Raw genomic sequence first — 15,631 nt, forward strand, 5'->3', positions numbered from 1 at the left:
AATGGCAAAGACCTTGGAGCTGACACAGGTTCCCCCATTTCTTCCAACCCTACACCCAGAGGCAGAAAACTTGCACTAGCTATCCGAATAGAGCCTCATTTGCAGAGCTTGCCAACGTGGGGCTCCCCAGGCAAATTGTGTCTGCAGGGCTCACCTGTGCCCTCCTCTCATTCGCTCCAGGTCCCACCAAGTCTACAGAGAAGTCTCTAGATAAAGCTCTAGGTACAATCCAGTCCTGGGCTTGGAGGAGCGAAGACCTGGAAAAGCTAAGGTATTTAACGAGGGCCTTAAACGTCTTTTTGCCCCTTTTCAGTTAACTCCTTCTCTAGCTGAAAGAAACGCACAAGCATGAGGAAGCTGTTACAGTAAGGGAATCCCTACCCGCCCCAAAACACACACATGCCCACTCCCTCCGAGACCAGGGAAAGGCACACAAGAAATTCTAAAATATGCTAAATAAATTTCACATTTCCAAAAGTCTGGACTCCCTAGCACAAAGCTTGCTTTTTGGTACAACGAAAGGGTATCTCACACTTTTAAAACTATGGGGTGGGGCACTTGGGTGGCTCAGTCTGTTAAGCAGCTGCCTTCCGCTCAGGTCATCCCAGGATCAGGGCCCACATCCGGCTCCCTGATCAGCGGGGAATCTGCCTCTCCTTCTCCCACTTGCCCTGCTCATGCTCTCCCACTCTCAAATAAATAAATAAAATCTTAAAAACAAACAAGTGAAAAAAAAAAAAAACCCAAAACCTATGGGGATTATTTTTTAATTGCCCAGAGAGAGCCAGGTCATGCTTATATCGGATCATTGATAAGCCCTTAAAAAGGGTTACGCCACTTGCAAACTGAGTTGAAATTCATTGATGTGATCCAGAGTTACTGAAAGACAGAATGCTTTTATCAAAAAAAGCTCTCCTGAAAACTCTGTCCCACTGATGAGAACGTGCATGGAAGGATGCCTTTCCAGATTCAGAGCCAAGAGGAAGATGACATGGGGGCCTTCTTCTTACTACATGGGGGGCCTGGGTGAAGCTGTTCTACACATAGCAAAATAAGATGGTCCACCTGGGGCCTGACACACACAATGCCACTTCTAGACAGTAGAAAGAGAAAGTCGGGGCCACGGGAAGTCATGAAAACCCAAGTTGTAATACCATCCTCGGTCTTACTCATTACAAATGCATTCTTCGGCTTCTCAGAGAAGCCGCTTGAAGGTCACCTCCACTTAAAATTCTTGGCTCAGGAGCTCCTTGTTGCTTTATTACCCTAGTCTATTAAAATTCTTAGAGTAGCTGATGATGAAAATTCCAGCGCATTTTTTTTCTTCATGGAGTGGGAAGAAAAAAACAACACACAAAAAACCAGCGCGTGAGTCTATTTGAAATCATTTTATGAATTTTAATCATAGCAAATGTGTTTTAACAGTAGTCATAAAATCAACATTACCACATATACAAAGGACAAGACACCAGTTTGGCATACAAAAATACCATATATTAAAATTGGGTTCATTGGAAAAACTCAGGACTTGCTAAGACACCACCTACACCAGAGAAAGCAAGCAAGAATGCTTTTAAGACATTCAGATTTATAAACAGCAGCTTGATATCCCACTTCCAAAGTCAATTATTTGGCAACATTTGAACAATATTTTCTACACAGCCCAGCAGCTCATTTATCTGTAGGGCAATTTGGCCCTTTAAAACAAAAGCTTCTAAAATAAATAATCTGCATAATTGTCAATGAAACATGTCAAGGACTTGAGTTAGCCTCTCAGCAGCATTAATCTAGCCACCTAATACTGGAGTATTAGCTCTCGAGAGGGCCAGGGAGCCCACCAATGGGGCTGGAAGACCGGCAGGAACAGTGCAGAGAGGCTGCATGGCTTATGATGGGGGAGTCGGGACCCGCCCCAAGCTGAAAGCAGCCTCCCCACTCGCAATCCTCCATTGAGGCAAACAGGACCAGGGGGTGGAATAAAGAAAGTATAATGACAACCACCAGGATTGAAAACCCAAATACTCTTGGATGAGTATTCCCAATAGATCAACCTACTCAAGTCAACCACAGATCCGGGCAATGCATTCCACTGCTAAGAGGGTATTATTAGAGTTCATGTGTAATGACCTAGCAACCAATTCTAGAACAGGCTCGGAGATTGTCTAGCGTGTGGACAACCCAGGGGTGGGAATGGGGCAGCTTGGATCCTCTCATTGGCCGAACCCACTCTCTCTGTCTTCAACTTAGACATCTGGAACTGAATTTGGTAGGTCATCCTAGAATGACAAATTGTGCTTGTCTAAGTTATTCCTAGTTGTTCTTGTGTTTCTTTCTTCAGCTGGTTTCTACCACGACTGCTCTTCAGCTCCCATGTATCTTGTTCTCCACCATGATCCCACTACAGATTTCTCTCCTTTTCTGCAAGTATTTTCTCACTGTCTTGAGCACATCTACCTATTGCTATAGACCCAAGGCCACGTCTCCACTGCTCCCACACAGGATCTGTCCCTCAGCCAGAAAAATCAGGCCAGGAGCTTCCTAAAGCACTGTGTACGACAACACCTACTCTGTCCTCCCATCCAGAGATGACAGATTGAGGTCGAGGGGACATCTTCCTCCTCTTTTTCCTCCTTCTCACACCCCATGTTCCTTTACCATCCTCACAGTCAATCATCTACTTCCACATTCTCCAAAAGCAAATGTCAAATTAAAAATGGAACATCCCTTTGGAAAACTAATTAGAATAACCCAGTAACTCACAGGGAGAATACAGAAAACCTTCACAAAGGCTACTAGCCCTGCACCCTGCGGTGATGAATTTAGAACAGTGTTCTAGAAGAACAGGGACAACTGTAAGAGAGCACCCCCAGAAAACACAAAAGACAATGCATGCTGATGCAGACTTTAAGAGACTCTTCTGTACTTTGCCCCAAATATTACTGATTGTCCCTATAAAAGGTCATAATATGAATAGTATCAAAAATCTTAGACTAGAATAATAAAGTCCAGCTAACGAGATGAGTGTTTTCAAGCACCACTACATCGTAAGGGAGATATACATAGTGGGATACCCCGGGCAGTGAGTCCTGAAAAAAAAAAAAAATCCATTGGCCCAACTGTGCAAGGAAACTTGTGCAGAAAAATTGGAGCCACGCTGCATGAGTTCAGGAATAATGGTACTCCACCCCTGAACCAAAAAACAAGCCATATGAAAGACAGAAATTAAATGCCCCTCCTGCTTGTGTTCTTTAATCATCAATGGCTTTCCAATAAAATGTATAAAGGAGAACCTACCTCTTCATAGGTTTGAAGTCTCAAGGGTTTATTTATCTAGACATTCCCAAAGATGGTTGATTTGATATAATGTACGCAGCCTGTAGCATTTGTTAAGAAATTAACATCTAAGTTCAACATTATATAACCCACAAATTTGAAAACATGACTAACAACATTTTTTACTTGATTTTTTAAACTCCTGTTACAGCTAAGTTGTGTGTGTGTATCTACATATATGTCTATACCTGTATGTGCAGATGTAAATATAAATATATATATATATGTATGTCTATATATAGTGAATCTTGTCAGGAAAAAAAAATCAATGGCTTCAATTTCCACTTTTTTTTTAGAAATATTTCATGCTTAATAAAATTTAACTGAATTTAACTAAAATTTAACTAAAATTCACTGCTTTTGAGATAGACTAATACTTTCAACACAGCTACCGGAGTTTCTTGATGACTCCATTCTTTTCTGGAGCTTCTGTTTTGGTTAAGGGTTACCTTGTAAGTGATGTTTTCCTGGGAATGACGGAAACGGTCAAGGACAACCGATCAACTGACTGGTGACACGTTTTACGTGGGAACAAAATGTGGACTGACTGGCAGTATCATTCTTTTAGGAGAAGACAGAAATTCAAACCTTTTCAATATCACTCCTCTCATACCAATAACCTCTGGACTTCTAAATTCCTCTTAAGTCTGAAGACAAACTATCATTTTGGCAAAAAAAAAAAAATTTAATTTAAAAAGATAAGCTAAAAAGGTCATGCCCACTGACGAGTTCTCAAAAAAAAATTGTTTTGCTAAAATTTTTAAAAATTTTACTAAATTGAGACAAATGCAATGTTCACATTACATTCAGAAACAATTAAAAGTAGACGAGCCAATTCTGACACCGCACAGGATTTCAAATAAAGCAATGCAAACTCTTCAAATCAAAATCTAGACTAGAATAAATATCATACTATCAGGAAGAGTCTCATCTTTCTACGAAAATGTATCTCAAACTCAATTTTCTGCTTTCCTTTACTCACTTAAAAGCAATTTTCGTAACTTTAATAACCCTCACGTCTTTAAATTCCCTGCACAATGTTTTTTAATGTAAAAAAAAAAAAAAGCCTTTGTGCAAGGCTGCAAATTTGCAATTTGTTCAGTGATGAGAGATAAAAGGAAAAAACCAAACAAGACTGCACGTATCAAATCTCACTCTAAGAACAGTACCTATGCCGCAGTCCGGCATCTGAAAACGGATCCTCAGACCAAATACAACGACAAGCCAGCAGACTTCAAGGGCAAACAAAACCCCTCTACGAACCCCGCGAAACATGATTGCTCTTACATTTCACACCTTACTCATGCAGTGATCAAGTCTGGGTAAGATGCCTGAAGTGAAGAGGGATTTCATTAGACTTTTTTTTTTTTCCTGTTTTTCTGTAACATTTACTTTTTGGCCCTAAGATCCTAAACACAGTTTCACAGTATAGATCATGCATAGCTTGCAAGGCAAACGTTTTTACAGCTACTGTCTAACTACTATTTTTGGACAACGGATTCACGTGCAGCTAATGATCCCAGACGAGGGGCTTCATAAAGCACTCTTTATGCCTCACTGACCATTCTATGGCCCAAAGTACGTAAGTAATAACCCCAAAGGGCAATCCATGAATTTGAATCATCATACTTGAGATCATGTATCTTTTAAGCCCAGAAAGGATTTTTTTTTTAGCAACTGCATGTTACTAAACCACAAACTGTTCTCTTAGCCCTACTCTGTACTCTTGTCAACACTCTCATGCTAGATCCCACTACGCAACCCTCTAGAATTACACGGTCCAATATGGTAGCAACCAGCCACAGGTGAGTGACTATGTTCAGATAACTTAAATAAAATACAAAATACTTTCCTCAGTCAAACTAACCCCACTTCAACTGCCCACTAGCCAATGTGGCCAGTGGCCACTATATTGGACCACATAGGCCGTGGAACACTTCCGTCATCCGAGAGAGATCTATTGAACAGAATAGCTCTAAGCTGCACCAGCACATGGGTTAACCTTCAAGGGACCTACTTTTAGGTCATGCTCAAGACTGAACTTAATTGTATTCTTAAAGAAAATACCTTTTAAGCTTTCTAATCATAAAGTATGACTGAAACTGAGAACCAATTGGCCTTTTCAATCACAACTTGTGCCCCAGGTCATTGTACAAAAATTTCCCAGACAATGCTTTTTGATAGCATTCTTGGTTGGTTCTACTTAACATATGAAGTATTCTCTTGCTTATGTCAAGATCATTAATAAAGATGAAAATTCATGCTTCTTAAAGTTTACTATTTACACAACACTCATTGTCCTTTACATAAGGGTGGGGGGAACCAATGGTTGGCAATTTTAAAAATTCAAATCACATCATTTTTTACTAAATGTCTATACTCATCCTTAACTCAATCATCCTTTCGTTTCCCAGAGAGGTAGATGCTAACTAAAACGGATATATATATATATTTAAAACAACAACAACAAACTAAAGCACTATTGAGTGAGTAAAGGGTATTTATTCACCCTCCAAAAGATCAGAGCCCAATAGAGACATCAACAGGCCTCGGAAAGAGCAAGAGAAAAATGCAGCTCTTGTCTCCCTTTTGCTGCAGAATTACAAGGGGCCACACACCTCTGTGGGCCTCCATGGACTCATGCACAAAAGGAAGCCACCAGAGGCTGCTCTCAGTTCTGACTTTCTGTGCTTTCAGTTGTGATTTTTTTTTCACTGATGTGCAACTGTGAATTCCAGCTCATTGTGTCCCTGAACTTTTGTCACACAGGGTAGATGAGTTGTTAGTGTCGTGGGGAAATGCCAGAAGAGGCTGGCGCGATGGGATGACAACTAACATGATGTTCATAAACATCAAGTGTACAAAAATTCTATCTGCAGGCTGAGCTATGACGCACAGAAACACGTTCACACACGTGTGCACAACTGCACACTTTGACAGGCAATACACAAGTAACTGCAGGCAGAATCCGTTGAAACAGTATTTCTTAGGTCAGGAAGACATACACACAGAATTCTGATTTGGGTGTTATTGTTACCTTAAATTGTAAAGTCAATAATCTATCACAGGGCTGATTAATTCGGCACTGCTTCACTGCAGCTCTAGCGTGGGACTGTTTTTAAGTTACGTGGATATTTTTACTCTACGGCTTTGCACTAAGAAACACAGGGCGCTCTACCGCCACACACATTAGTGTCTATATAAGACCTACTTAACACGCAGGACTCTAGTTCATACTACACTACAGGGCCAGTCATTTCATACTGAACATAGACAGACGTAGATTATCATTCACAAAAGCAACTCAAATATAACCTGGCTGAAAACTACAAGGGTCAAGTCTGTTTGAAATGTAGCATTCTTAATGCAACATTTTCCGTGGGTTTTTTGGTTTTTTTTTCCTTTCCTCCAAGAGGTACAGAAATTAGGTCAGACATGCATCACGGCAGCCTGGCAGAGTTTGAGAAATCGACACTAACCCAACAGTATTTTATGTTACGTAATAGAGGATAATATTCAGTTAATAGGATACCTAAATTATTAATACCAAATAAATCCTAGATTATTTGTTGTATAATGCCCAATAGCTTAGACAATAAAATGGCATTTTAACCTAATTTCTACTTTGAGCTTTCAAATACACTTGCTCCATGAATTCCATAAAAGAAATTAGAAGAGAACCGGAAAGCTGATGGCTATTTCTGAATGCACACATGTCCAGACAAAGGAAATTACCACTTCAACACCAGCAGGTCTTTCTTCACCAGCGTCCGCAGATCACTATACTTTTAAGAATATTCGAGAATTTATGATGAACTGATCCACTTTAGATTGGGAATGTGAGTCGTTAGTTTACCTTGTCACTTTTCTCAATAAAAACACATTTTGAAATACAAGAGATTTTCTCACTTGTACCAACAAGAGGAAATTGGAATCCTAAATGGTTTAAAGTCTCACGGAACGACATCTTTCAAAAAGCAATCATGGACTGTCTATTAAAATGTCAGTCCGGGTTTGTCATCGATGAACAACGCTCATATCTATCATGATACCTCCAAACCCCGAGCCAAGACAGCGCCTTCTGTCCCTTTCCATCTGTGCCTCACAGAATACAGGACTTGGATATACAGAGGAGGAGCAAATGTTGGAAGTGATGCGTGTGCGACAATTCCCGGGGAGGGTCCTGGGTCCCGGCGCTCAAGAGGTGGCCACCAAGTCAGACCCTGGACTCATTCAGGCCCACAAAGTCTTACTCCTGGGATTCTTCTGAAAAGATTCAAAACCTGAGGTAAATCAAATGACACACACACACGCACACACAAGTAACACAATATTTACATTTAAAATTCTTACTTCGTGAGATGGCTTGAGAAAAACTGGCATTATAGGGTTCCTGTGGGATTAGGCATTTCTCATTATTACTCAGTTTATTGCTCTCCTGTTGGGCTTTCAGTTTAATAAACACGTAGCGAGCTCTAATTACAAGGGAAGAAAAATGGAGGTACAGAACAAAACACAACACACTGGAAACACTTGCTCAGACACTTTCTTCAAAAAAAAAAAAAAAATGACCATCCACTTCACTTATTTTAATTCGGGTGCCATTCAAAAAGTATAAAAAGCCTTAGCAACTAAATGAAGACTGGATTTCCATTAAAAAGGAAAGGAACCAGCACTGCATGTCGTGGCTGAATTTTTACGGGGATTCTCAGGTTTAATTCTATTTGTATACATAAGCATCTTTGTTTTAATCTACCACATTTAGAGAAGATCACATTGTACGCACTTGCACAGTTTAACGTCTAAGTAGAATACGTCTATCTCGTAACAGGATTTTGACAAATCATAAATCACAGTCCATTTAATAAATGATTATGAGGATGCATGCAATCGTCTTCGAAGCTGTTGCCACCAAGGCTCAACGATTTGCCCGGTATCTCGCTGAGACCTCGCGTCTGCCCTTCGCGTCTGTCTCCGGTTAATCAAGTGGCAGTCCAGAGGCCAGCGCTGGCACCAAATGATCAGCGTCGCCCCCCCCCCCCCCTTCTCGCTGCGATCCCATCACCAACACCTGCTCAACCCCGAGTTGGCACCCACGAGAGACTCCCCTGCCGCGCTGTTCAGCCACAGGAGATCACAGTGAAGCGCTTCGAAATGCAAGACATGTTGTGCAGCACGATGCCCAGCAGGAAGACGAGGACGCAGGCCACCAGGATCACAGTGCACACCCCGGACCAGGTGGAGCTTTTGGCCACGCCCCGGCGGTCGGGCTCCTCCTCCACCGCCTCCTGGGGCGCCCCGCCCTGCAGAGGCTGCTGTTCGGCGGGGATGGTCACCACGGTGACAGGCTTCTGCTGGCTCCCCGGCAGCAGGCGGCAGCCCATGTCTCCAGGCAGCAGCGCTCGCTCCTTGGAGATGGGCAGCGGCAGCATGTAGCACCCATTGCTGGGAAGTTTGATGAACACTGGGGTGTGCTCGGACGCGTGCGGGATGGCGATGACGGCCAGGACCTCGGGGTCGTCGGGGAGCTGCGACACGGAGAAGCCCGGGGGCAGCTTGGTGACGCCCCGGCACCAGGGGCACCTCACGTCCTTCTGGCTCGTCCTCATCTGCTGGAGGCACACCGAGCAGCAGGTGTGTTTGCAATCCAGCAACTTGGGCCTTCGCCGGGGGCTGTAGTAATTGAAACAGATCTGACATTCCAGCAAGGAATCCTGGGACAGCGTCTCCATCGCGCCTCTGGGAAGCAGGAAGGCCAAGGCCAAGGGGAAGGAGCTTGTTCTCAGGGGCAGGCACTCCTACGCCTTCCTTCTTGGCTTTCCAAAGTCGTGAGGGGATCAGGGAGCTCACAGGCACCGAGCATACTCGAGTGTGTTCATTTCTGAAGAAGACAAAAAATGCAGAGAAGTTAATTATTTCAAACAAGCTGAGGGGTCAGCACACCAGCCAGGGTTCAAAAAGGCTTGACACTGGGTCAAAAACATAAAAATTTCCCACTCGGGAGAGATTACAGGAGTCCCCCTTGTAATGCCCGTGGAAGGTAAAGGAGTTGTCTCAGGCGGCTTCTCAGTTGCTCATTCCTAAAGGGAATGCCTTCACCGGGGTACACATGCCCCATAGTTCAGAAAGAGGGAGTCTTGATTATGTTTTTTATATCTCGGTGGACCCCGGCTTATTCTTTTAAAATACACTGGAGTATTCTCTTGCTTCCAATAACTTTGTATCATCTCCTAAAAGTAAATTTCTTTCCTTCAACCTGCTGGTCGTCTTCTCCTGACTCGACTTACCCTCCTGCAAGTGTTCATTGCCAGATTCAGGCAACTTCCCAAATCTAGGGAGTCCATGTAACTCATTTGCTTAATTCCTCTCTCGAAGGAAATCACAACAGTGCTGCCAAATATCTGGGGTTCCCCGCCCCCACCAAAGCATTGAAATAAAGTAATGCTTGTCATTTGGTTTCAAAAGAGACAAAAACTCAAAACAACAGCAACCACGGTCAGCCCAGCCGCAGCAATGAACCTTCAGGCAGCAGGGGTCACAAAGGCACACAAGGACCCCCAGTATTTTCATCCGTTCCTTTAATTGCAGTACTATTTAGGCTTGCACCCAGGAGCAGGACTGCAAGCAAGTACTATTAACTCGCCAGTCGTAACCAAGTATTGTCTAGCAAGAGGTTGCCAAAGACGACTGGCAGGCAGCCCTCGCCATAAAACGAAAACAGTGTAAGCCTCCCGGTACTGCGAGGAAGCAGAGTGACTTAGTTAGCTTAACTGGGGTCTGAAGAAACCCCTAGGGTTCCAGCGTTGCAGTGAAGGCTGCTAATTCTGTTTCCTATTGAAAGTGTCCAAATTACCCGTCTCTGGATGGAGTCACAGTGGTTCTGGAAAGAAATACCCAACCACTATTGTAGAAAAAAATCACCAGTCCTTGAACCCCACCCACTCCCAGGGCCAGGAGCTAATAACAGGGAAAAAGTTCCAGCACCCGTTTCTTAAAAAGCAAACTTCCTTTTTCTAACTTCCCTTGTGAAATTAAGAATGTACTCCTTGCCAATGACATGATTTGTTAGAAATCAGAATTAGAAATAGAGGAAAAGTTTAAAGCAAAAAATAATCACTGGTGAAAATGACAACAATAACCCAAACCAGCAGCACACCGTGAAACATTTTAGATGTATTAAGAACGCCTCGATTAAATTACTGAGAGTCAAACAGAATAACAGAGAGTTCAGAAAGTTCATGTCATAATCAACTGCTTACCGATCCACTAATTCAAGAAATGTCTATTGAATAACTGAAATCTGCTAAGGGTAGAACTCAAACGTTCTCAATGAAAAAACATTATCAGGTGATGGAGGTGTTAATTAGCTAGATGGGGGGGGCAGGGGGTCCGTTCACAATGTCCATACAGCAAATCACCACCACACACACCTTCAATGTCTTACAGTTCTGTCAGTTATACCTCAATAAAACTGAAAAAGGTAAAAATTAAAGCTATCTGTGGAGCGTCCGGCAGGCACAAAGCACAATGCTAGCTACTACTGGGCATAAACATGAAACTGATCCAGATCCTACTCTTAAGCAATTTGGTTAGGTAAGAAAGAAAACATGAATAGATTTTCTCCTCCCATTCATTTATTCATTCAGATTCTTACTGACCATCTGCCACGTGTCAAGCATTATGGTATTTGTTTTTGTCCCTTGTAACCAAGACCTTGTCACTGCCCCTAAGAAACCCCCAGCTTAGCAGTAACCAGTTATGCGTGTAAAAGTTATGCGTGTATACAAACACAGAGGGAAACATGCCAGACAGGGGCAGGAGGAATCAGGGAAGGCTCAACGGAAGATCTGGATTATGGAGAGAATTTGGACATATAAAGGCAGGGGGCAGATCATTTTCAGGTTCAGACATCAGCGTGAGCCAAGGAAAGAGGGTGAGCAGCTGCAGAATTATTTCTCGGCTCTACCTGTGGCGTGGCTGGAGGATTTTTTTCCTAAAAGAGAGTAACTTAAAAATCCCCCCTCTAAGGATTTTATAGTTTTAGCTTTGATGTTTAGGTCTTTGAAACAGATGCCTTTTAATTTTTATGATTTTATTTCTCAGTAATGTCTATACCCAACGTGGGGCTCAAACTTACAACCCTGAGATCAAGAGTCGCAAGCTCTACCAACTGAGCCAGCCAAGGTGCCCCCAGATGCCTTTTACAGAAATGAGATTCTTGGAGAACTTGCAAGCAGCCTCCCGCTGGCGCAGCCCCAGAGAGCGCATTCCTGCAGGAAGGGGAGAGGGGAGTGTGGCCAGGCACAGACCACACACTGTGGACAGCCTTGAGTGCCAAAGATGTGGGGCTTTCTAGTGGGTGATGGGAAAACACCAGAGAGGTATGAGTATGAGAATGAGGGGGCGCCTGGGTGGCTCAGTGGGTTAAGCATCTGCCCTCAGCTCAGGTCATGATCCGGGGGACCTGGGATTGAGCCCCATATGGGGCTCTCTGCTCAGTGTGGAGTCTGTTTCTCCCTCTCCCACTGCTCCTTCCCATCTCCATCCCCCACTCGTTCTCTCTAATAAATAAATAAAATCTTAAAAAAAAAAAAAGTATGAGAATGATTCATTAGGTAGTCATACTCGGGACAGATTGGAAAGACCTGCCGGGAAGCTATTATAATATTAGACAAGAGGTAACGAGTCGTTGAAGGAAAGACGGGTAATTAGGTTGAAGAGATGAGAGGTGCCAAGCGGTAGGAGAGAAGTCGGTAGTAGAGAAGACGAGTGGGATCCGGCGGTGAATTACAATGTGGCCGAGTGGCAGGGAGAAGGCGCAGGTGAAGTCTGGAGAGGAGGGTGGCATCATTAAGAGAACTAGGGATCCCGAGAGAACAACAGTGAGTTCTGCTTGGTCCACCTTCCACCTTCCAGCTGAGGTGCTGGGCAGAGATATGAAACAAGTTATTCAGGAAGACAGGAAAGAGTCAGGAAAAAAGCTAAAAATGTGGGGATGATATTTAGAGAAGAGTCAGGCATAGACCTGGAGACTCAGGTGAAGGCCACAGGGACGAGCTATCAGCCAGAGACCAAAGAACACAGAGAGACATCCTCGGGGAACACACAACTCCGTCTAATGGAAAGGAAGAACGGGGACAGAGGTAGAAGGAAAGCCATCATCTCCCAGCACACATCCCCAACAAAAAAACAAAAAGAAGAAGAAGAAGAAGAAAAAAGGGCTGAGCAGCATGAGGGTATGGAGAGAGAACCTTGGGCTTTGGTGACCAGGAGGTCCTCGGTATTTTTAGGAGTGTCTTCAGTGGAGTATCAGGGGGATGACGTGGTCGGCAGGGATGCTGGAATGGGAGCACCAGAGTCCCTTTTGAGGTAGCGTGGGGAAAGGGGGCAGGCCAGTAGCTGAGAGGGCGAAGAATCACTTTGTTTTGAGAACAGAGAAATCTGAGCGAAGAGAAGCGGAGGAGGCAGGCGTGCTCCAAGCTCCAAGCCAGGGTCTGTGCTGTGCTGCCCAACGCCGTGACCGCCCGCGACAGGTGCAGGCAAGGGAGCACATGAGCTCAGACAGGGGAAAGCGGCCAGACGTCTGTAGTGGGCAAAGCGGAACAGAAATCCCGCGTGAGCCAGCAGTTAGGGCAGAACCTTCTCATTTCAGACCCCAGGTACGGAATGTATTCTTTCCTAAAATACGAAAGCAAAACACAAGGTTTGCTGGCCAATCCTGGCAAAGGCTCCTCTCGGTACTTAGCATTAAAGCTCAGGGACAGAGATAAGGCCACGGTGACAGACCACAGGGAGATGTGAATGCGCTTGGGTGGGAAGGACTGACTGCTTCGAGCTATGGTGGCAGAAATGACAAAATTGGGGAGGGGGACAAGAAAAAGCACAGATTCCTGCAATTTTACGAATTTGGAGACAGCTTTCCTTAACAGCGGCACTCAGGACCCCCACCTTCAAGATACATGACGCTGGGACAAAAAAACTCTTTCTTGACATCAGTACAGAAACAGTCACCACCAAATTATCAACCTTCCTTCCTAAACAAAACAAAACAAAACAAAAAAAAACCCTTCCTGCCTGCCATATCCTTTCCTTACTTTCCTATAAAAAACGTGGGAATCAGTTTAGCGGAGGAGGAACAAGGGCTTTGGCCTCAGTGAACCTTGGGCCCAATCCTTGCAATATCACCACCAGCTGTGACACTAGAAAGAGCCATTGAACCTCTGGGAGCCTGATTCTTCACCGGCTAAAGAGGGAAATGGAGTTGAAGCTGAACCAGGTAAAAGGCTCAAGGAGCACTGGTGCCTCCCTCTCCCTCCCTCCTGACTCCAGACGCCTTCCAGTGCTGTGTGCCATCTGCCCAGAGAGCTCTTCCTGGCTCTCAAAGGACCGTCATTTTGAACAGCTTGGGAGGAAGAACGCGAGGGTTCTCCTTGGCCCTGCCCCAAGACCTGCCACACCATCATTTTTCAACAAAACCAACACGCAATTTTATTCATGAATTTATGTTCCAAGTAATGCTCACTTAATTGGCGTTGCACTCCCTTAAAACTGGATTATGCTACTCAATTTCCAACTCTTTCCAAGTAAGCCTAGGCCCTAGGGTACAGGCTGACCACCAAAGCAGAATGGGGAAACAGTTCCTATCTTCCGTGCTCAGCCACTCAAGGCATCCTGGTGGCAGCATCTCTCATGTATCCGTGGACGTGCCCTGTGTGACCGCAGCCTGTACTGCGTTCCAGCTTCTCTTCTGCAGCATAATTAGTAATGATGATGATTAGTTAGGTAAAGAGAAGAAAATTTATGAGCCTACGGACCAAAGCTAATGATGAATCATCCTTTTTCCCTTCCTTCGGAACCTGGAAAGGTGTGTGTCAACCACAGAAGAAAGGGAATGCCAACAAAGCCCACGCAAGCTGGGAAATAAACTTGAGTGCCTGGTCTAATGCATCATACATGAAGCACAGACAGGTGAGAGCCTCAGGAGCCAGAGTCTGAGGTTCTTTCCTTACCAGAGCAAGATATGGCAGTCAAGTAAGACATTCGTTACATTAAGGAGGAAAGGGCACTTGGAACGCATACAAACAGGTGTATTCTGAAACATAATGGGACAATTTATTTTTGAAAGAATCTGAAGATCAAAAACCAGATCACAAGAAGAGGAAGAGCCCCTAAAGGAGGACATTCTCGAAATAATTATGGCTTACAGAAAGAGAACTAATTTTCAAATGTATTTTCCTAAGACAGTACTTAGTTTCATAAATGATGTCAACAGTACAGCATACAGATAAAAGGTCTTGAATAATCACTGAACGCAGTACTAACGCATGCTTTGGTTTAAAATGCCTTTCTTAAAAAAAAAATTTATTTGACAGCAAGTGAGCAAGTGGGGCGGGGGGTAGCGGGGGATAGAGAGAAAAGAGAGAGAGGGATAGAAGCAGACTCCCCACTGAGCATGGAGCTCAATGCAGGGCTCGACCCCACAACCCTGAGATCAAAACTTGAGTGGACGGGGCGCCTGGGTGGCTCAGTGGGTTAAGCCTCTGCCTTCGGCTCAGGTCATGATCTCAGGGTCTTGGGATCGAGCACTGCATCGGGCTCTCTGCTCAGCGGAGAGCCTGCTTCCTTCTCTCTCTCTGCCTGCCTCTCTGCCTACTTATATCTGTCTGTCAAATAAATAAGTAAAATCTTTAAGAAACAAACAAACAAAAACAAAAAACCCGAGTGGAGACCAGGCATCGGGCACTCAACTGACGGTAGCACCCAGGCACCCCTAAAATGCTTTTCTTGGTTTCGGCTCAGGTTGTGAGTCTGCTCGAGATTTCCTCCCCCCACCCCTTTTCCTTTGGCCCTTTGCTTACGTGCCCTCTCTCTCTCTCTCACACTCTCTCTCAAATAAATAAATAAAATATTTTTTTAAAAAATGGATTGAGAGGGGCGCCTGGGTGGCTCAGCGGGTTAAAGCCTCTGCCTTCGGCTCAGGTCATGATCTCAGGGTCCTGGGATCGAGCCCTGCATCTGGCTCTCTGCTCCGCAGGGAGCCTGCTTCCTCCTCTATCTCTGCCTGCCTCTCTGCCTAGTTGTGATTTCTCTCTGTTAAATAAATTAAAAAATGGATTGAGATTTGTGTAACTACAGGGAAGCATGATTGGGGGTGGGGTGGAAATGCCAAACACTAAAGGGTTGTGTATGTTGTTATTTGGGAGTAGTGGGTATTTGATGCTCTTCAACACTTGATAAATTTTCCCCAAAATAAAAGTTCCCCTTTTTAAAACACTGTATAATTTCAAACACCATGATA

The 15,631-nt window shown here is 44.2% G+C and overlaps 1 protein-coding gene across 2 annotated transcripts in view; it reads right to left on the reverse strand.

Annotated features, from left to right (window-relative positions):
• Nucleotides 1–1,377: 1,377 nt before the first annotated feature.
• The window catches only part of RNF152 (ring finger protein 152), a 76,992-nt gene continuing 62,738 nt past the window's right edge, over nucleotides 1,378–15,631 (reverse strand). For both annotated transcript variants that reach the window (XM_046024718.1, XM_046024720.1), the window contains one exon: nucleotides 1,378–9,214. In XM_046024718.1, coding sequence (XP_045880674.1) covers nucleotides 8,454–9,065 — 612 coding nt within the window. In that variant the 5' untranslated portion in view covers nucleotides 9,066–9,214 and the 3' untranslated portion in view covers nucleotides 1,378–8,453. The remainder of the gene's footprint in view (nucleotides 9,215–15,631) is intronic.

Source organism: Meles meles, chromosome 12 (assembly GCF_922984935.1).
Source record: "Meles meles chromosome 12, mMelMel3.1 paternal haplotype, whole genome shotgun sequence".
In the NCBI taxonomy this organism is placed as follows: domain Eukaryota; kingdom Metazoa; phylum Chordata; class Mammalia; order Carnivora; family Mustelidae; genus Meles; species Meles meles.